General features: G+C 54.3%; 1 protein-coding gene across 4 annotated transcripts in view; it reads left to right on the top strand.

The window, feature by feature from the left end:
• Positions 1-20,532, top strand: part of BLK (BLK proto-oncogene, Src family tyrosine kinase) — a 46,581-nt gene extending 26,049 nt beyond the window's left edge. For 2 of the 4 annotated variants that reach the window (XM_029202985.1, XM_029202986.1), the window contains exons 2-13: positions 1,616-1,724; positions 4,017-4,071; positions 5,554-5,647; positions 6,561-6,659; positions 7,686-7,789; positions 11,905-12,051; positions 12,493-12,645; positions 13,894-14,073; positions 15,202-15,278; positions 17,783-17,933; positions 19,040-19,171; positions 19,867-20,532. In XM_029202985.1, the coding sequence (XP_029058818.1) occupies positions 1,617-1,724; positions 4,017-4,071; positions 5,554-5,647; positions 6,561-6,659; positions 7,686-7,789; positions 11,905-12,051; positions 12,493-12,645; positions 13,894-14,073; positions 15,202-15,278; positions 17,783-17,933; positions 19,040-19,171; positions 19,867-20,072 (1,506 nt within the window). In that variant the 5' untranslated portion in view covers position 1,616 and the 3' untranslated portion in view covers positions 20,073-20,532. Of the gene's footprint in view, positions 1-1,615; positions 1,725-4,016; positions 4,072-4,954; positions 5,648-6,560; positions 6,660-7,685; positions 7,790-11,904; positions 12,052-12,492; positions 12,646-13,893; positions 14,983-15,201; positions 15,279-17,782; positions 17,934-19,039; positions 19,172-19,866 lie in introns of those variants that run through there. The other 2 variants (XM_029202987.1, XR_003790807.1) reach the window with 2 other exon arrangements.
• The last annotated feature ends 263 nt before the right edge of the window (positions 20,533-20,795 follow it).

Below are 20,795 nucleotides of genomic sequence, written 5' to 3'. Positions count from 1 at the left end.
GAGGAAATCAAAGATGTCCTATAAATCATATAAATTATCAAAGTGGTGCAAGAAGGAGGAAAAGTGGCAACAAATTCCTGTGGAAGAAACTGGAAATTTATTTAGAGATCTACTATTTAAAAGGGTCCCAGGAACAGATGACTTACCAGCTGCGTTCCATGTAGTCTTTAAAGAACAGATAACCCCGATGTTATTAAACAATTCAAGATCATAGGAACAAAGACGAAGAGATCCCTGGTATGTTATGAAGCCAGAACCATCTTAAGGTTAATTCCTTATAGAACAATCACGCTCAGGAATATAGATTTTCATTCAAAATAAAATATTAGCCAATAGGACCCATCCGTGTATCAAAAAGACTAAGGCACTGTAACCAAATAGCTTTTTGTTTGTTTGTTTTTGTTTTTGTTTTTTCGCGGTACGCGGGCCTCTCACTGTTGCGGCCTCTCCCGTTGCGGAGCACAGGCTCCGGACGCGCAGGCTCAGCGGCCATGGCTCACGGGCCCAGCCACCCCGCGGCATGTGGGATCTTCCCGGACTGGGGCACGAACCCGCGTCCCCTGCATCGGCAGGCGGACTCTCAACCACTGCGCCACCAGGGAAGCCCCCAAATAGCTTATATTCCAGAATGCAAGGATGTTTCAGTAGCAGAAAATTGATCAACATAACTCATTACATCAACAAATTAAAGAAGAAAATTATCATATAAATAGATATTAAATAGTCCCCTGATAAAAGTCAGCAGCGCTTCCTAGTACAACCCCATAATCTGTTATCCAAAATGTGGGTAAGTGTGGTGGTCTAGTGTCCGCCAGGGCTCCACGGTTGGCTCTGCATTGCTTAACTCTTTGACCGGGAACCAGCTGCTTAACATCTCAGACCTCCTACTTGCACTTATTTTAGAGACTTGAAAGGATGATACAAGATAGGTGAAGTTCTTGGTCAAGAGTAAGCTCTCCTTGAACAGCCGGCCCTGGAATGCGGGTGGTGGTGAAGTGGCGATGCTCTTGGCTGTGGTCCCCGGGGTCTTTCCCACATCTGTCATTTGAAGATTCTTTACCCAAGAAAAATCTTGATCATATTTCACTCACCTCTCAAGAAGATTCCCTGATACTGTTGAAAAGTTGGCATTAGATGCCTGTACTATCTTTGTGACCTAAATTACAGCATCTCACCTGAAAATCTGAGCTGGAAAGAACCTCAGAATGTTCTAACGTGGGCCGGGAGAGGGAATGTGACTTTCCCAAGTGAAGACTGAAACCCAGACCACCAGACACGTTGGTCAGCCTCTTTCTAGACGGCAAGGCTCCTACCCCCAGGGGCCTGGGATCCACCCTGGCGGTTTCTGGTAGTTTCCTCAGGCCAGACCATCTCTGTGTCCTAAACCCAGGAGCCTCTCCTCTCTGGGCCACTTCTTCCTGCTCTGGGAAAAAAGATGGAGGCAAGCTTAGCCCACCCAAGCCCCTTCTGACCCCATGTTCTGACTTTGACCTTCTCTGCCCCGCTGCTTCCCCACCTTTTTAATCGGCAACCAGAAGGGGTTTGGGGACGCTCTTGTGCACAGAGGCTCTGAAAACCTACTCACATGGCCAATCTTCTGTGTGCTCTCTGACAGAATGGGAGTGGTGAGCAGCAAAAGGCAGGTCAAGGAGAAGGGGAAGGGCAGATGGAGCCCCGAGAAGGCCAGCACCCAGGGCAAAGAGGCCCCACCACTGCCGCCCCTGGTGAGTGACTGCTGTGCGCAGTTGGAGGGGTGGGAGAGGGGCACAAGGAGCTCCCCTGCGCGGCTCGGGGGCTGCTGCTCGTCTGCAGCCAGCACCAGCGCCATCTCTAGACAACGCGGGGCACCAACAAGTAGACCCCTCCCACTGCCACCACGACCCACGTCACAGTGGTGGCATAGTACCAAGCTTAGCAGCCAGATTGCCGAGCTTAAATCTGTGAGCGGTGTGCTTCCAGGGAGGTTACTTAACTCCTCTGTGCCTCAGTGTCCACATCTGTAAAATGGGTACAGTAAGAATGCCTTTCTGATGGGGACGTGACCATATGCAGGTGTGCAAGGCACAGGACCTGGCCTAGGGGGCTCCCGGTAATCCTTAGCCAGTTTTCAATGCACACGGGCAGCCTTGAAGAGGAAAGGAAATCAAAAATGTCAACTTGAAGAAAGGGTGGGGCGAGGGGGGGTCTGGGGCATTTAGCAACATCTGCTGCCCCCACCCCCTGCCCAGAAGCTCCTGATGGTCATTGTCCCTTTCGTGGCACTGCTGCTGGCATTCCAAGCAGCTTGCCGTCCTGGGATAAGGCAGCCTAGGACTGGAGGGGCCCTCTGCTCCGCAGCAGGCCCTCAAGTTCTCATGGAGCCTGTCATGCAGTTCTGGTCTGTTCACAAAACGGTTGGCACCCTTTGACGGTAGCATTCCCAAAGAGGCACTTTTAGATGATAATGTTCGTGCCTCCCCCGGCCACCTACCCCCTTTTGGTTTGGGTCAGTTGGGAGTCATGCCTGGGTCCCCCAACCCTCACCAGCACATTCGACTGGCCATTGCTTTATTCTGACAGTGACCTGATGGGGGAGGGGAGGGGGGATTGCCAATCCTGTTTCTTAGAGAAATCTTATCTATCTGTGTCCCAATTTAGTGCAGGGCTTGGCAGGTAGCAATGAAATGTTTGTTGAATGAATGAATGATCGACTGGGAAAACGCCAACTTCGACTGTGTTCGTTATATGCTAATAAGTAGTAGAGCCTGGAAGGTTTTGAACTTTTTAAAAAGTCACATCATATCTATTAATTATGGAAAAAAGTCGTAAATACTCATTATTCCACTGCCCAATGATACCTGGAGTTAGCACTTCAGAGCTTCTGCCTCCAGACCCCTTTTCTGTGGGTTATTTATATTACATGTTTATATTGTCAATGGAACCACGCTATACATGCCATTTTGCAAAATCCTACTTCAAAATTGTGTTCAAGAAATATGGAATACAAAAAGAATATTTGGAGACTTCCCTGGCGGCCCCAGTGGTTAAGACTCCATGCTCCCAATGCAGGGGGCAGGGGCTCAATCCCTGGTGGGGGAATCCCACATGCTGCGTGGCCACACACAAAAAAAAAAATTTGTAACGCATATGTCAAGTTAAACAAAGAACAGAATGAAGAGCCAGCACAGCTCCATCATCTTCAGAAGTAGAAGGTAGCCGGTTGAGACTGTCTGCTGCCCCCAGTCTATCCTCGTCACCCCGGGCCCCGCTATCCTGAGAGTGTGTATCATTCCTTAGCTTCGCTTTTTCGGTGTGATCACATATGTATGTGTTTCTAAACACTCTTCAGTTTGATTTTACCCATTGTGAACTTTAAATCATTTGAATCAGACAGCATGTATTCGTCCGAGACGTGGGTTTTGGATCTCTGTTACGTTTGTGGGTTTTATCCACGGGGATGCCTGGGGCTGTAGCCACGAACTTGCCCCGGGTTTCGTTGCATGACTCGCTCCAGTTTGTCTATTCGTCTATCTTTTTGGTCAAAGCATGATTTCCACACTTCAACGATTTTTTTTTTTAAATTTTTTTTCTGGGAGCCTTCCGGTGCAAAAGTTTCTCTACAGGGTACATACCTGGGAATACATCTGTTGAGTTTGAGGGAAATATGCTTTTAAAATAATTTCCCTTGAGAGCAAATACTCTTTTGCAATTTCTCTTTTAAAGAAGAACCAGGATTTTAACCTGGGTGATACGGCTTCCTCCCACAGTTCCACAGCTGCCTCTTACGAAGTTGGGGCATCCCCACGTACCCCTCCTCCAGCCACATGTGTGGTTGGGCAGGCGGTCCCGGCTTGTGGGACATGGCACTGGCACCTGGGGCTTGAGGCAGCATGTGTAGAATTTACCTGTGCAGCCTCCTGGGCCAGCAGAGAGGTTCCCCCAGACCCTCCAGCTGGCACGCAGCAGTCTCACCCCTCCTGCCCTGCCCAGGCCTCGGGGCCGTGACCTAACACAGAGCACGTGCATTTCCGCTCTAGGTCGTGTTTAATCACCTGGCTCCACCCCCTCCTGACACCAGGCACCCGGACCAAGGTAAGAAGGGGCTGCTTCGGCAGCTGAGGCTCCCCTGGCCACGTCCTCCAGGCCCCTGGCTTCGTGCAGTTGGAACAGGGGCCGAGATGGGAGTGGCTTCCTGGGGAAGATGGGCCCTCGAGGGTCGGAGAGGAGGAGGCCTGGGGGGAGGCTGAGTGAGGTGCCCTAGGCTTCACCTGCCCTTAGGGGGTGTCCCTCCAGGAGCCAAGCACCAGCTCATTTAGTGTACCTGAGCCTGGGTGGGCTTTTTTTTTTTTTAAAGACTTTACAAACTACGAACGAGCACCAAAAGAGTTACAGCAAATACAAACAGCATCGTCAAACCGTGGCTTTCAAAAATTCTAGCTCCCAACCTCCACGGGCGAAGGCCGATGGCTCTGCATCCCAGCCCTTGCTCTGTTCCATATGGAGTTTCCCATATCTAGTTTCCCAGCCCACTTTCAAAGGCCCCCTGCCGGCCTTCTAACCACCCCTGGTCTCCACTTCCACTCTGATGGGCCGGACTGTGGAGGTGACATAATGAATGACCTCGGGGGTTCAGGCCGGGGCAGGGGGCTCACAAGATGGGGCTTCCGGGAGAGCTCTGCCCCAGCATCTTCATAACCCACCTGCATCCAGCACCGGGAGGCCTCAGGCATTAGAGCACTCTCACGACTGCACTGAACAAACAACCCAGAGCCCGGCTCTGCCCCAGGACTGCGGAGGATGCAAAACTAATTACGATGGGGCCTCTCCGCGAAGGAGCTCAGAGTCTGTCAGTCAAGAGTTGCAACCCAGTTAGTGGCCTCACCTGGTGCCTGGTGTTTCTTATCCCTGCTGAGGATCATGGTTAATTACCATTAGGGGAGATCCTTACTTCCTGCCGGGGGCTTCGCATCTCCAGGAAGGAAGTCCAGGAGAAGGAAGTAAAACCAACTGCCTTTGGCACAAGACCTTGAATCTCAGAACCGGAGGCGGCCTCTGTCATCTATTCCAGCCCCCCTTCCCGCCGAGGGGAGGTGAACAGCCACACTCTGGTGACAAAGCTGAGTCATCTACTTCTGGGGACGCTAAGTGGTCTCCAGGTGACCTTTTTCGGGGCGGGGGGGTCTTCGCTCCCCAGAGCTGTGCAGAAAAGCAGTGGTCATTGGAAAGACGATAAGCCAAGCTCCGGAGCCCGCTCCGTTGCAGGGACCAGCAGCTCGTCTGGGTACTGCCAGCCAGAGCACTGTGACAGGGCCCTGGGTACCGTTACAGGTCAAAGTTACAGCTACTATGTTCCGAGACCACTACTCCCCTTGGAACAGAGGCAGGGAGGGCAGGGGGAGAAGGGGAAGAGAGGGGAGGGTCATGGCCTCCGAAGTGATAAGGGATGGTTCCCCAACGTGGGTCTGCGTCCCTCAGGTGCACACAGCCGATCTCCCTAGATCTTCGGGATTTTTCCAACCCCTACCATCGCTCTAGCAGCCCAAGCAGTGACCATCTCTTCCCTGTTCGCCCTAGAGGAGCGCTTCGCGGTGGCGCTGTACGACTACAAAGCCGTGAACGACCGGGACCTGCAGGTGCTGAAGGGGGAGAAGCTGCAGATCCTGAACGAGTAAGTGTCCCGGACACCTTCCCTGTGACTGCAGGACCCCACCCCCGGCCCACCTACCTCTCCCCCAACCCACCGCCCTGCACGGCTGCCTCCAGAATATCTTCTCCAGTGCCCTGCCCCCCAGCCCAGCCCAGTCACTCAGTAGTAGGGGTTCGTATTCACTACCTCCTGCTCTGCTGTCAAAACCCTACTCTTCCTTCAAAACCCACCTTGAACGTCACCTCCTCCATGAAGCCCTCCTGATGCTCACAACGCTTGCCTGGCTGCTCCATCACAGCTCTGGGCTGGAGTCTGTTGTGTCCAGATTTGTCTCCCTTGTCAGACAAGCTCTCGCATGAGACCCTACCCGTGAATTCAGCTTTAGTTTATCCAGAGTTTCTTCTCAGAAACTGCTCTAAAGCTACTCTCTCGCACATTGGGCTTGTCCTGTGGAGGCTGAGGGCTCCTTTATTTCTTTATGTTCTGCGATAAAGTGTGAAGGTCCTGACCTTTTGACCATCTGTGGGCTCTGGTTGGTCCTCTCCTCCACAGCCCTCCTTGTTTCTGTCTTTCCCGTCTAGTCCAAACTCAGTCCCCAAACCCTATACGTGTCCCATTAATCGAGAGGAAGGTGGCTCACCAGAGGACTGGGGCCCTCGTGGGTGGATCAGGCTATGGAGACAAACCTCCCCCGGAGGCTGCGTTGTTCCCTTTCCTCCCCTGGGCCAGGAGCATCTTGGGCCCATGGGATGCTGGCGAGTTGGAATGACCTGGACACCCCGCATCACTGAGCCCCTGGCCCCAGTTCCCTCCCTCTGCCCGACCACCTGCCTCTCGAATCCTCTGCCTCCCAGGGGTGAGATGCTGTGGGCTGTGAGCTGCCCAGAGAGCCTTGTGGGAGCCACTACCTGTTTTGTTTTTCTTTCCCACCTAGAGCTGGAGACTGGTGGTTGGCCAAGTCTCTCATCACAGGAAGAGAAGGCTACGTGCCCAGCAACTTTGTGACCCGAATAGAGACCCTGGAAGTGGAAAAGTAGGTGGACAGACGGCCCCTCAGAGCAGAGGCGTGTGCTGGGGGCTTCTAGTCTGCTCAGGGCAGAGCCAGAAAGTATCTAAATAGCAGAGCAGGGTGTGAACCTGGCACAGAGGGGGCAGGAGAGGGGTGGGGACTTGGTGCCACTGGGAAAGGCTTGTCTAATGTCCCAGCAACGTTTAAATCTCTGTGTGACACTGAGGGTGTCACTCAGGGAGCCCATCTCACCCTTCCCATCTGTAAAATGGGAGCTGCCCCTTTCCTGGCTAACCTGGTAGAGACGACCCCATGTCCCACCGCCTTGATCAGCCACCCTCCTCCCCTGCCTCCAGGACAGCGCTCAGGGATTGCACCTTGGGGGACTCACAGGATGGGGGCCTTAGGGGACAGCTCCGCCCCAGCATCCTCATAACCCACCTGCACACGGCACCAGCCAGGGCCTCGAGCATTAGTGCCCTGAGCAAACAGAGCCAGAGCCCCAGCTCTGCCCAGGACCGGGGAGGATGCAAAACCCATTATGACATGACCCCTGCCCTGAAGGAGCTCAGAGTCTGTCAAACTCACGAGCTGGCACGGGTCTGCCGCCTCGTCTAGTGTTCCCATCCAGCGATGCTCGCCCCCAGGAGGGCTCCTTGCCCAGCACACCCAGCCCTGTGCCTGTCCCTGGACCAGTGTGGGGCGGGCACATCCACCCTGACCAGCCTGTGCTCAAGGGGCACTACAGACCCAACCCCAAGGAGGGTGGGCTGTGAGGGAAGGTGTCAGGTGCATTCTCCCAGAGCAAGATTAACAAAGGGCACCAAATACTGCTCTCCTTTCATTTCAAGAAAACACCAAGTCCATCGCTGGCAGCAGGGAAGGGGACTGAGGGGTATTTCATGTATCAAAATGTGAGGGGCTCAGCTCAGGGTTAAGTTGGCAACAGGAACACATTTCATCTCTGGAGGGAAGGGACTTGGGTGACAATATCCCCGGGAGTGTGGCCACTCTCTGAGGTCTGTCTGCCTTTGTGCTTTTCTTTTCCAGGTGGTTCTTTAGATCAATTTGCCGGAGAGATGCCGAGAGGCAGCTTCTGGCTCCAATCAACAAGGCCGGCTCCTTTCTTATTAGAGAGAGCGAAACCAGCAAAGGTAAGCCTGGGCCTCCGCTTCCCTCCCTGTGCAGCCTGGGAGCCCCACCTGCAGCCTTGCTTCTGGGAGTTGGAAGGGGGCCAGTGTTTGGGGTGCTAGGCAGAAGAACCTGGCGGCGTCCACCCCGGGGGGTCCCTCCCACATCAGGCCAGCCAGGACAGCCCATGGGTATCCGGTAACTGAGCGTGAGGCCGTACACATGGACAGTTCTCCCAGGGCCCCGCTGGAAATGTGCCCAGCACGAGAGCTGCTCCCATCTCGGGCTGGTCTCGCACTGCCTCGGTCAGCAGGGGTGCTGAGGCTGGCGGGGGCAGAAGAGGGGGTGTGACCCCGGGCCACGTCTGGAATCAAAGGATTTGGGAGCTGAAAGAATCCTTAGAGATAATCTCAGCTAGAGGCTGTGACTCAAGACACTTCCAAGAGCCCATGAGGTATAAGTTTGTGATATACAAGGACGGGGCAGTGATCACTGAGATCTGGTGGACTCACAGATTCAAACCCACTGACCGAGCAGAACGTTTCTGCCACCACCCTCAGGTCACTGGGTTTTCTCTTCCTCTGTCTTTAGTTTTCTCTCTGTCTTTCCTCCTCAAAGTTCTTCTATAAAGTATAAAACACATCTAAAAATTGCATAAATTATAAATGAGTGCATAATTATAAACGTAGAGTCATGCTAAGTAAACACCTGTGTGACCACAAGAGCGAGAACATTCCAGACACCCAGAGCCCCTCTCCCTGCCCCACCGGTGCCCCTTTCTGATTCACCTCCCCACCCGCCAGAGAAGCCACCACTGTCCTGACTTGGATGGAAATCCTTCCTTATCTTTCTTTATAGTTTTACCACCCATGTTTTGTCTGTTTCTCACCTTTATACAAATGGAATCATAGTATTTTAGTTTTTGTGTGTGTCCTATTCCTTTCACTCAACACTGTAAGATTCTGTATTCGTGTGCCAGGCCTTCTGAAGCAAAGTACCAGGAACTGGGGGACTTAAACAACAGAAATGTGTTTTCCCACAGTTCTGGAGGCTAGAAATCTGAGATCAAGGTGTCAGCAGGGCTGGTTTCTCCTGAGGCCTCTCTCCCTGGCTTGTAGGTGGCCGTCTTCTCCCTGTGTCCTCACATGGTTGTCCCTCTGTGTGTGTCTGTGTCCTCATGCCCTCTTCTTATAAGGAAGCCAGTCATATTGGATCAGGGCCCACCCCAATGACCTCATGTTAATGTAATCACCTCTTTGAAGACCCTCTTTCCAAAGATAGTCACATTCTGATGTACTGGGGGTTAGGACTTCAGCACAGGAATTTGGGGGGGCACAATTCAGCCCATAACAGGCTCACTCGTGCTGTTGAGGACAGCAGCAGTTCACTTTGACTGCTATACGGAATCTAGTATATGAATATTCCACAAGTTATTGCTATTTCTCCATGCTAACGTTGGTGGACTTGGGGTTGTTTCCGGTTTGGGGCTGTTGTGACCGTGCTGCTATGAACCTTGTTATATATGCTTCCTGGTACACGTTTGCCACTAGGGCGAAGAAAGCCTTTGTTATCAGGACACTGCACAGAGGGACCTGTTACAGGAGAGGAGGTGGCAGCAGCGACATCAGAGGTGAAGGGGAGAGAGGGTGGCCGGGCTGTGAGCCTGGCCCCCTGTGTTGGGGCAAAGAGAAAGGACAGGGCTTTCCTGGTGGGAGCACCACCCCCTCCCCCGCCCGCTGGCTTACGCTTCAGCTCCATCCACGGCTTGAGAACTGCAGTGACTGGAAACACGAAAGCAGCAAAAGCTGGACAAAGAGAGCTGCTTACAACCCACTGGAGACTCAGGGGAGCTCCCACAGCTCACTGCCCCTCGAAGGGTCAGAACCAGGTGGGGGAGGTGGAGGGATGCAATGGTGCGTTGGGGTGCTCTGTGCAGAATTTCCGGAAATGCACCCATGGATGCATTAAATTATATACACATACATATTAGAATATTGCCACTACTCCATCTGAATAGCAGGGCACCTATGTCCAAGAAACAATATGGGAATCATTAGAGATGACATAAGTGTTTTGTTTGCTGTAGAATATTTCAAATGCATATGGAAGTAAAGCGAATAGTATAATGGAGCCCCTGTACCCAACACCCAGCTTCAACAATAATCAACCCAGCTAATCTCGTTTTGTCTATATCGCCACCCACCACTCTTACTTTGAAGCAAATCCCAGACATCACGTCATTTCACCCGGAAATGATGTTTTAATTGCCTATTGCTAAGGGAACCCCTGGAGGGAAAGGGCGTCCCCAACCTCAGTGTGAAGGAGGAAGGGGTCTCTAAGGGTGACGGCTGTCTCCTCCTGTCCTTGCCCCCCTCCCCAGCTAGTCCAGGCTGGGATTGGCCAGATGGAGCTGAGGCTTCAGGACCCCACGCACATATACACATCCCTGCATACACATGCGCACACTCCACCGAACTCCAAAGCATCTGGAGGCCACAGACAGAGGATGGGAGATGGGGAAGGAACACTGTCCCCAGAAGCCAGGGAGCGAGTTCTAGCCCCGAGAGGCCTCCAGGACATCCCTTAGCTTCTCAAGCTTCATTTAATTGGTATCTGTGTGAGGACTGACTAGTTTCCCAGTTCAAGGGCAGGTGGTCCTTACTGTGTTAAGAAATCTCAATCTCTGGGAGCCCAGTCTTGCCTATGCCCAGCGTAGCCCACACGCAGCGTGGAGACAGGACAAGGGGATCCAGATTTTGTGAACCGCAAGGATTGAAGTCCCCTTTAAGAGGAAGGAATGCCAGATTGTAAATAGATATTCGGGACAGTCCCTAGGAGGAGCCCACACAAGAGAGAGGCCCTAAATCCGAGCTTCTGCAGCCCTGCTGGAGGAGAGCCCGGTCTCCTTGGCTGATCTAGAGGATTCGCAAGCAGGGTGCAGCGGAGGGAACGGGGAGAACAGCTCCCTTCCTCACTAGGGTGATGCGCGGATGAATGGACTCACTAGAGCCACTCTCTGGTTCCTGAGATACCGGGGCACGTTGCACCCACCCGGAGCGAAGTCGGGGCCACAGTTTGCTGCGTGCGGGCTGGGCTGGGGTCGGGCGCGTGGAGCGGGCTGTGGCGGAGGCAGGGCGCGCCGCGGGGCGCAAGGCTTCTCCGCATCCTTTTGCAGGTGGGCAATAAGAGGCCAAGGGTTAGGGGAGAAGGGATTTGAGATGGGCTGATGGTCTGATGGGGGAGGAAAGACGCGTGAAGACAAACACCGCAGAGCAAAATCAAGCGCCCACACCCAGGACAAGAGGTGTCCAAGCCTGACACCTGGCGGGGAGGGCTGGTACTGCTCGAGGTAGGCGAGCCCTTAGGAAGGGCACGGGAGCCCCCAAGCCTGCCGCTGGCCAGCGGAGGGCCCTGGGGCAAAGCGACATCCCCCTTCTGGGCCTCAGCTTCCTCATCTTCCAAATAAGAGTGGAGGAGTGTGGTGCCCAGAGAGCTGGAGAGAGGCGCTTTATAAAAACCATCAAGTTCGTGGAATGTTTTTCAGCTGAAAACTCTTGCCATCTAAATTGCTCTTAACGCTTGGCATCTGCTACATTCACCTAGAAGACAGAATACCTAGTTGTGTGTATGGATTTGAACAGAACCCCTGGGGAGTGTCTTATGTTCTCCCCCATGGACAGGAGTGCTTGGGGTTGTAATTTAGTACTGCATGTGGAGTAGGGTCGGCCTTTCAGCTGGAATGAATGAATGAATGAGTCGGTCTCTTAGTCCCTCCAACAACTCTATATTTCTCAATATCCCATTGCAAAGGGTCCGCAAGCCCCAGGGCCCAAGTTGGGGGACAGCCTGATTGCTAAGATAACATCCTGCCTGCTCCAGAGCTCTGGGATTCTCTGGCTGAGTTTTGAGAGATTTGGGGAGGAACGTCAAGGACAGAGTCAGATGGAGCAGAGAGGAAAGGCTTCCAGGAGGGTGGAGGGTGAGATGAAGGAAAAGATAACTTTTGATGGAAGTGGTCAAAATGGAGAGCAGAATTTGGGGAACTTTTTTCCAGGGTATTGGAATGAAGCCCAAATCCCAGTCCTGGGTTTCCCTCTATGCCTTGCTTCTCATGTGTGTGTCTTTATTAACCCTCCAGGTGCCTTTTCTCTGTCTGTGAAGGATGTGACCACCCAGGGGGAGGTGATCAAACACTATAAGATCCGCTCCCTGGATGAAGGCGGCTATTACATCTCCCCCCGAAACACCTTCCCCACCCTGCAGGCTTTGGTGCAGCACTATTCTGGTAAGAGGGGGCATCTGGTGAGGGCGCTTGGGGGGCTTGTACCAGAGGAGCCCTTGTATCTCCCTATCACTAAGATCTCAGGATGGTGTGAATTACTGGTGCCATCTTGGTGGAGGGGTGGAGGATTATCCCAAGGCTGGACCTAAGGAGTTGACAACTGTCAACATAATGATTCACATTCTGTGTCCCTAATCCCCTCTACTGGCTGTGAGCACTTGGGGAGTAACAAGTATTTTCGGTCTTAGAGACAGCAAGACAATGATAGCATTCCTTGCTTAGTGCAAAACGAATGCAGAGAGCTGTGTGTGTGTGGTGTGTGCACGACGGGTAGGGGTGGGGTAGGGCGGGCAATAGGGGGCAGGGACACAGCTGGGAGTGATATGGCTCCCATGAGAATGGGACCAGTCTGGCTCCAGCCCCACCTCTTCTTTCCTAATGCAGAGAAAGGGGATGGTTTGTGCCAGAGGCTGACCCAACCCTGTGTGAGCCTGGCTCTCCAGAACCCCTGGGCCCAGGATGAGTGGGAAATCCCCCGGCAGTCTCTCAAGCTGGTCAGGAAACTTGGGTCTGGGCAGTTTGGCGAAGTCTGGATGGGTGAGTATGTGTCACGCTGGGAGCCGCTGTCTCCCTGTCCTGCGTCCTGAAGCACAGAAGTCTCGGGATTTGCACATGGCATCATGCTTCCCATAAAGGCTTATGAGGGGGAAGGGACTGCGGCTATATACCCATTTTACAGATGAGGTAATGGAGGCATAGGACACTAAAGTGACTTGCCCTCAGCTGTTCCACGCATGATGGTGAAGCGGGAGTAGAATCCAACTCTCCCACCCACTCAGCCCAGTCCCTCCTTTGTCCTTTGCTGCCCAGAGCTGCCTTTGCCATTGATTTGTGTGTGACCTGGAATGCCTTGCTAACTCGTAGAGTGGCAACAGCATGTTAACCGTGGTGAGCGGTGAACCAGGGGCCCCAAGACTCTGGTAACAGACCAAAGCCACCATTTGCAGCTGTGAGACTAGCCAGTCCCTTAACTTCTGGACTCCTGTGGCCTCACCTTCAATTACAGTTGACGGCCGCTCCTCTGCTCAGCATGGGCGCTCTCAGAACACAAGGTGCTTTATTTTATCCCCGGAAAGGTCCGTGTCTATGGGCATGATTTCACGGTGGGATCCTGCTGCCCGCCCCCCCCCCCACAATCCTCTGGCACCCAGGACTGGTGCCTGAGGCGCCCCGGCAGGAGCTCCACCTGGATTGTTGCAAGTCTGAGTCATGACTTGCCTTCTCCCTTCAGTGTGGATGGGGACCTCATGGTGGGGGTGGGGGTGTGCAGGTGCCGGCGCTGTAAGGGAAACATCACAGGGCGCAGAAAGGGGGAAGGAGGCTCCAGGCCCCCTCTGCGCTCTCTATGCTTTTGTCGTGGGCTGTGATGCTCCCTGCCACGCTGAAGCTATCAAGTGGTAGAAGAGACTCATTACGTAGGGGTAGGAGGCAGGCTACTTGAGGGACAAGAGATGCACCCCAGACCCGGGTATAGGGGCAAGGAGGTGAAATGGCCCCCCTCCCAGGCCAGGTAAGTTCCTCCACTGCCTGGGGCTCCCATCTGGCAGGGGAGGCTGGGACAAGCTGGCATCCCGCAAGGTAATCAGGCACATCCATCTGTCTCAGGAGCTGTCATTCCAGCCCAGGACCACTTCCGGGGGCAGGGCGGGGGCGGCTGTGGCCTCAGTGCCCCATCTATAGAACAGGGATGGCTCCTGGAAGCTTGTCGATTTTGGTTAAGGGATCACCTCCCATAGCCTCTGGGTCTTCTGAATGTCCTCTTCATTCTCCGTCCCTGGGGCTCAGGTTATTACAAAAACAACATCAAGGTGGCCATCAAGACCTTGAAGGAGGGAACCATGTCTCCGGAGGCCTTCCTGGGTGAGGCCAACCTGATGAAAACTCTCCAGCATGAGAGGCTGGTCCGTCTCTACGCCGTGGTCACCAAGGAGCCCATCTACATCGTGACCGAGTACATGGCCAGAGGTGGTGCCCTGCCCGGGACTGCATCCTTCAGACAGAGGCAGGGAGGCTTGAGGGTGGGAGTCCAGGCTTGGGGGCCCGAGAAGGCTGAGGCTGATCTGCTGCCATGGGCTTGCCTGGCCAGGAGACCTCGGCAGGAGATCACTGAGCCACGGGCTGGATCGGTTAGCCAACATCTTTCAGATCTAGGGTGTTCCATGTGCGTGGGGGGCGGAGGGAAGGATGATGAGAACAAGACGGATAAGTGGTCCTTACAGAGCGGTGTCCTCGGTGCAGGAGCCCTTGAGCCAGCATTTTTGGAGCGTACCTTCTGTGCCTGGCACTGCTTGATGCCCCCTGGGGAGGACAGAGCGAGGCAAAGTCCAAAGAACAGTAGGCTGGGTGTCCAGAGACGGTTCTAGTCCAGAGAACGTTTTACAACCCTATGAGCATTTTACAACATGGATGAAGAGAGGTTGGGCGAGATGGCCTCTGAGGTCCATGGTGTGGCCACGCTCTCCCGGGGCAGGGGTTCCTTCTCACCCCTCCTGTGGCCCTGACCGCACACTGATTCTGGTCAGATCCTAACGTGCTGTGCTAATACAGTTCCTTAAAGGTCGTCATGAAGGGGGCCCACGCTGAGCACCTGACTCCCCAGCTCACCTCTTAGCCACCCCTGTGGTGAGCATCCTCCAACTCTTAGACGCCAAAGGGGAGCTGCGTTTGTTCCCCGCACCAACCCAGGAGACGGGTCTCTCCGTTCTGGTGCTTTCTTGTGCCCTTGGTCCTCGGAGGAAGAATCTCTGCCAACAAACGGAGAAGGGGGCAAGAAGATGCTTCGGAATGTGGCGCAGGGAATGAGCGTGTTCTGCTTCAGTTCCCTGGCTGCATGACCCTGAACTTGGCTGAGACCTAACATCCTCCAAGCAGCTGGTAGCAGATCAGCACCTCCTGGGCGCTGGGAGGGCTGAGATGGGAGTTTCTGTAGAGCAGAGGCACCTGCAGCTGTGGGTGGGTTTGTTCTCTGGGCACTGGAGATCCAGTGCCACCCACTTCCTGCCGCAGGCGGGGAACAGCCCATACCCTGAGAGGCCGGCCCAGCCAGGGTTGGGTCACTCTGCACAAATGCACCTGCAACTTCTCTTTCCTCAGGCTGCTTGCTGGATTTCCTGAAGACAGATGAAGGTAGCCGATTATCCCTTCCAAGGCTGATCGACATGTCGGCCCAGGTTTGTGAGAACCGAGTGCAGTGGGCCAGGCCCCCAGACCCTCTCCTCCGTCCCCATCCATGGCTTAACAAGATCAAATATTTAGAGGTTGTGTCCATTAGATTTAGGCTGGGCTGTGAAGGACAGAGAGCCTAAAGTCATCATGGCTTAAATGTGTAAACACCAGAGGTGGGCAGTCTGGGGTGGGCAGCGGGGCCACTCCTCAGAGCAGGGACCCAGGTTTCTTCCACCCTCCAGGTCTTAGCAGGTCGTCTTCCCACCCAGGGAGGCTGCTCACACTTTAGCATCTTGTCCTCCTCAGTCAGCAAGAAGAAGTGGGGGGGCGGGGGGGGAAGCCCACCTCCCTCCCTTTAGAGACGCGTCCCCAAAGTCACCCACTACCCTTGCTCTCCCAGCCCCCTGGCCAGCGGTCACCAGCCAACACCTACTGCAAGGGAGCCTGGGAAATGTAGTCTTTATCCTGGGCAGCCGTGAAGGAGCGAGGTGGGTTCCATTGCTAAGGACGAGAGGGAGGAAAGGATGGTGTGGGAGACCCAGAGAGTTCCCACGAATTCCATGCCACACGGTAGGCCCGTGTTTTGTGGTGACCTCGCCTGTCCTCAGACGGTGCCCACAAATGCCTTCTGTAGACTCAGACGGCGTGAGGTAAAGAGCAAAAGGAAGAGGAGGGATCTTTCCTCCCCGGGGATTTTAGCTGAGGGTTCTAACCGGCAGCAAAGCACATCTGGTGGCTCCAAGTGTGCATCTGTTAAAACTGGAACTCTTAGCAGAAAAGCTCCGGTCTGTGGTCAGCCCGTGAGACACATAAACACGCACGCACACACACACACATCCTGCTGCAGAGAGGCACCCTCCTGCATCTACCTTCTCCTCTACTGTTATCTGCTGTTAATATCAGGACAGGCACTGAGGTCACCACCCCTCTTCTCTCCACCGAGGTGAGCACAGGCCGGGTGCAACAGGCTGGTGAGGTGATCTCGGAAAAGTAATGCTGGTGACCGGTTTCAAAGCACAGCGCAGTGATCAGCCTGCCCACTCTTTTTTGCCCCCGTTCTTTTCCCTCTCTCTCTCTCTCCCCGCTGTCTCTTAGTCAATCCTTTGGGAAATCTTGGGCCACCCAGAGGCAAAAGATGCGAAAAGCCACCTGAGTTTCTAAGTAGGTGTGGTCAAGAATCTGAAGGTTAGGAAACAAGAAAATCAGAACCTTCCAGGCGAGCAGCTTCTCAACCACATTCTGATCATGCTAACACCTCACTGCGTGCGCACACACACACACACACGCACACGCACACACTCACCGCCTCCTGGGCGCTCCTTTTCCGGCTCTGCGGCATGAAATGCCAAGCTCCCCTCCAACCACAAGCCCATGTGCCCCACTTTGCAGCCACACAGCAGCTCGCCCCTGTCCTGTCACATCTGGGAGCCTTTGCCCAGACTGTCCCCTCTGCCCAGGATGCCTTTGCCTCTCTTCTCAGCTGGCAGAATCCTGATGAACGTTCACGACCCAGGTCAAGGTCACTTGTGTTCAATTTTCCTGGACAGGAAAGTGCAGAGGGCACCTTGGTCATGTGTTCCCCTAGCATCGTGCCTGGTGGATGCTCCTTGAAAGCAGATCTGGGTCCTGCTAGACCTTTTTTTAAAATTTCTAATACCGCTCGTATAGTACATATATACATGAATACAATATAGTACATATTTGTTAATGGGATGAATACTGCTAAATGCTGTCCAGATATGAGATATTTGGTGTTTAGCCTTATAGTCCTCACAGTACCATACCAACACATACGTATGATGGAATGACTTAGCGAAGGAATAAATATGAAGATATAATATACAAATGAATGAATAAATGAATAAACCAGTGCATTGGAAGCCTAAGTAGGAGTGGGATCAATTCCAGTGCTGGCTTTGAGGAGGTAAATTGGCTTTCTATTCTCTGCCTCAGTTTCTTCACCCATCCACTGGGAGTGCAGTGAATAAACCCTGAGTTAGTTTCTTTGGCTAAACGGCACAAGAGCAGGACAAACAGCTCCTCCTGGCCCAATGCTGGTGACCTGGGACAGAAACAACTCTCTTCTTTCACTGCTTCTGTTCCATCAGGATCCTGCTGGGTTAGGTCCTCCTACCGGTCTCACCTAATGCTCACCGCAACCCTGGGGCCCTGGAGACCCATCCCCTCACGTTCCATGTCAGGGCAGTGATTCCCCCTCCCCTGAGGAGCTTAAGCAATGATTGCAATCCAGGGCTCCCTGCTCCAGGACCAGTGCTTGCAACTTGCTGAGGAAATGAAACCCTCTACCCAACCTCCTGCCTTCCCCTCCTCTCACGCCGCTTCCTTCCTTTTCTCCTGCCTGCCATCTGCCACCTTCCTGCCCTGCAGACCCTTGGAAGGAGAGGAGAGGTGGGTGAGCAGGGCAGGGCCCCTGGCTCTGACGCAGAGGGCGGCCGGAGTCCTTCTCCCCGAGGGGCGCTGGCCTTCACCGTGGGGCCCATTCCCTCAGATTGCAGAAGGAATGGCGTATATCGAGCAGATGAATTCAATCCACCGGGACCTGAGGGCGGCCAACATCCTGGTGTCTGAGACCTTGTGCTGCAAAATCGGTGACTTCGGCTTGGCCCGGATCGTTGACAATGAGTACACCGCCCAAGAGGGTGAGCGGAGCCTCCCAACTCCCCCAAGTCCCTTTGGACTCCTTGTCATGCAATTCTGGCCTTGACCCCAGCTAGTCCAGCCTTTCCCTAAAGTGTTCTGTAGAGCACAGGTGCCTCGGGAGGAATAGCTCTGTGAGGGAGTAAGTTTGGAGACACCGCCCAGTCCATCCAGCCCTCCCTTGGAGACTCCCAGCCCACAGCAGCATATTAAAGGCACTGAGAAGTCCTGCAGCTAAGGAACAGTGTACTTGTGCCTCACCTCGGGTCTCCCAAACTAATTGGAATCCCAAATACTTTTTCCATGTAACTTCTGTGAACCTCCCACAGAACCAGGGGTTTACAGAACACACTGTGGAAAACACTGCTCTAAAGTATGCGCAGCAAAACCTAATACCTGAATTGGGGTCTCCACGGGCACTCTACTTTACTTTGTAAAACTTTGGCAAAAAACCCTCTTCACAAGAGGATTTGAAAGGATCAAAATACATTTCATCCAGCAAGTTAGTGAGCAATGTTAGCTCAGCACATTCATCACTTGATAAGGGAGAAGGATCGACATGACTCGTTCCCTGAGGGAACATCAGGGGATAAAGCCAGGCAAGGTGCAGGTGATCAAGGGCAGGGCCGTCCGGTGGGCTTCATGGACAGCAGGATTTGAATTCCTTCCTCACTGTGACCCTAGGAGGTATATGAGTCATGTGTCACCATTTCCCTTTTGCAGGAGAGGATGAATGTAGGGACAAGTTACATGACTTTCCCAAGCCATGGGTTCCTGTTAGTAAACAAGACTCAGGGGAGGTGCCAAAGGATTCTTCCATCCCAGATGGAAACACGTGCTGGTTGCCCAATGAAACCCACTGGGCAAAGACCCAAAGCGGGTGACAGGGGTGGTCTTTGTCCTTTCATGCTGCAGACCCCCAGGGTCTGCTCACTCCTGGTCATGTGTCCTAGGGGTCGGAGTGACTCCCTGGATGCATCTGTGTCTGGCACAGCTGCCCTAACTCCGCCAGGCAGGGCAGGGTGGAGGGGAGGGACAGCAGGGCATCGGGGGGCGTGCAGGGGCAGTCGGTCACGGCCTCACAAAACTGCTCTTGGCTGTCTCACAGGGGCCAAGTTCCCCATCAAGTGGACTGCCCCAGAGGCCATCCACTTTGGGGTGTTCACCATCAAAGCAGACGTGTGGTCATTTGGAATCCTCCTGATGGAGATCATCACTTACGGGCGTGTGCCCTACCCAGGTAGGCGGCTGCATCGTGCAGCGACTCTACTGCTCAGGGCTGTCCTGACGTGACTGTGATGGCAGATGTCCCATCCTCAGTGCCTGGGGTTGCCCACCTGCACGTCAGAATGGAGCCCAGTGGTTGAAACAGAAACCCAAGTGTGCCATTCTGGGGGCGGGGCTTCCACCCCCTTCCTCAACGTTGCTCTTGGCAACAGAGCTGTGTCCCCTTCATCCAGCAGAGGTCAGTGAGCCCCCAAACCTGGAATTCAGTTAAGGTCGGGGTCTGAACTCAGGTTTCCTCCAACTAGTTTGCCCTCAACTGAGGGCAGGTGGCCCCTCCCTTGGTCTTGCACCTTGTGTACAAAGCCCCATCTTGAGGGTCAACCCCCAGCCCCCCAGCCTCAGGCCCGGAGGGCTGGGGCCTCTTAGCAGCCTCTGGGAGGGGCTGGGGCCTGTTCACCAAGTACCTGCGCAGTGAGTGATGCTCGCCTGTGTGCCGCGCAGTCACAGGTAAGCGAGGTAGGGTCCCACCCAGGAGGAACTGTCCCGCACTGAGATAATCTACAGCCTCGTTTCCAGCTGTTCTCCAAGCAATGGAAAGTAAATGGTGGGATGCGTAAAGGTGGCACCAGCCGGGCTGCGAGGGCAGAGATGGCGGTCCTTGCCTGGCGGGCCCCTGCCGCCCTTCAGCCGCCTCCCCTCCGCCTCCAGGGATGAGCAACCCCGAAGTCATTGGCAACCTGGGGCGCGGCTACCGCATGCCGCGCCCAGACTCGTGCCCACCCAAGCTGTACAGCAGCGTCATCGCCGAGTGCTGGCGCAGCCGGCCTGAGGAGCGGCCCACCTTTGAGTTCCTGCAGTCGGTGCTCGAGGACTTCCACACGGCCACCGAGGGCCAGTATGAGCTGCAGCCCTAGGCCCGTGTGCAACTGGCGGCTTCCTCAGCCCCAGATGCGCTGGAAAGGCAGGGAGGGGTCGGCAAGCCCATTTCTCAGATGAGCAAACTAGAGGTAGAGCGGCCTGGCAGGTGGGTCACGGCTTGGACTCTGGATCCAATCTCAGCACGAACCTTCTCCGGCTGTGTGCCCCTGGGCGAGTTACTTAGCCTCTCTGTGCCTCCGCCTTCTCATTGGCACAACGGGGAAGAACACAGTTGTATCTACCTTGTATGTTCTTCACGAGGATGACCCGCTGAGGTGTTCAGAATAGTGTCCGGCACACTCGTAAGTGTTTGTCATCATGTCATATAAGGCTTCCTGTGCTGGCACCAAAAGCCAGGAGTCTACCGCAGGTAACCTGAGTCCCGCGGGCTCCCACCTGACCCATACTGCGCTCAAGCACTTTGGGACTTTTCCGTAATAAAGTCACGAGATCTGACCTTTCCTGTGTCGTTCCTGGTGACTAGCCTGGACATCGCATACATGACCTTCGTGTTTGCATGAGTGGTGCCGCTAGGGACTCGCGGACGGCCCTGGGTGAAAGTCAGGCCCCCAGCCCCCCAGGACGAGGACACAGACCCGACAGTCACTGCCTTTTAGGGCAGCTCGAGTAGGACCAGCAGGTGGCGCTCTCACCTCAGAAATCCTCGGCCTCCAGGTCTGAGTCGGGGTCGCGGGTGGGAGGGCCGTTGCTCTGCAGAG

Source organism: Monodon monoceros, unplaced genomic scaffold (genome assembly GCF_005190385.1).
Source record: "Monodon monoceros isolate NGI ecotype Baffin Bay Population unplaced genomic scaffold, NGI_Narwhal_1 Super_Scaffold_5, whole genome shotgun sequence".
NCBI classification, from domain to species: domain Eukaryota; kingdom Metazoa; phylum Chordata; class Mammalia; order Artiodactyla; family Monodontidae; genus Monodon; species Monodon monoceros.
This window is presented reverse-complemented; position numbering and strand designations above follow the sequence as displayed.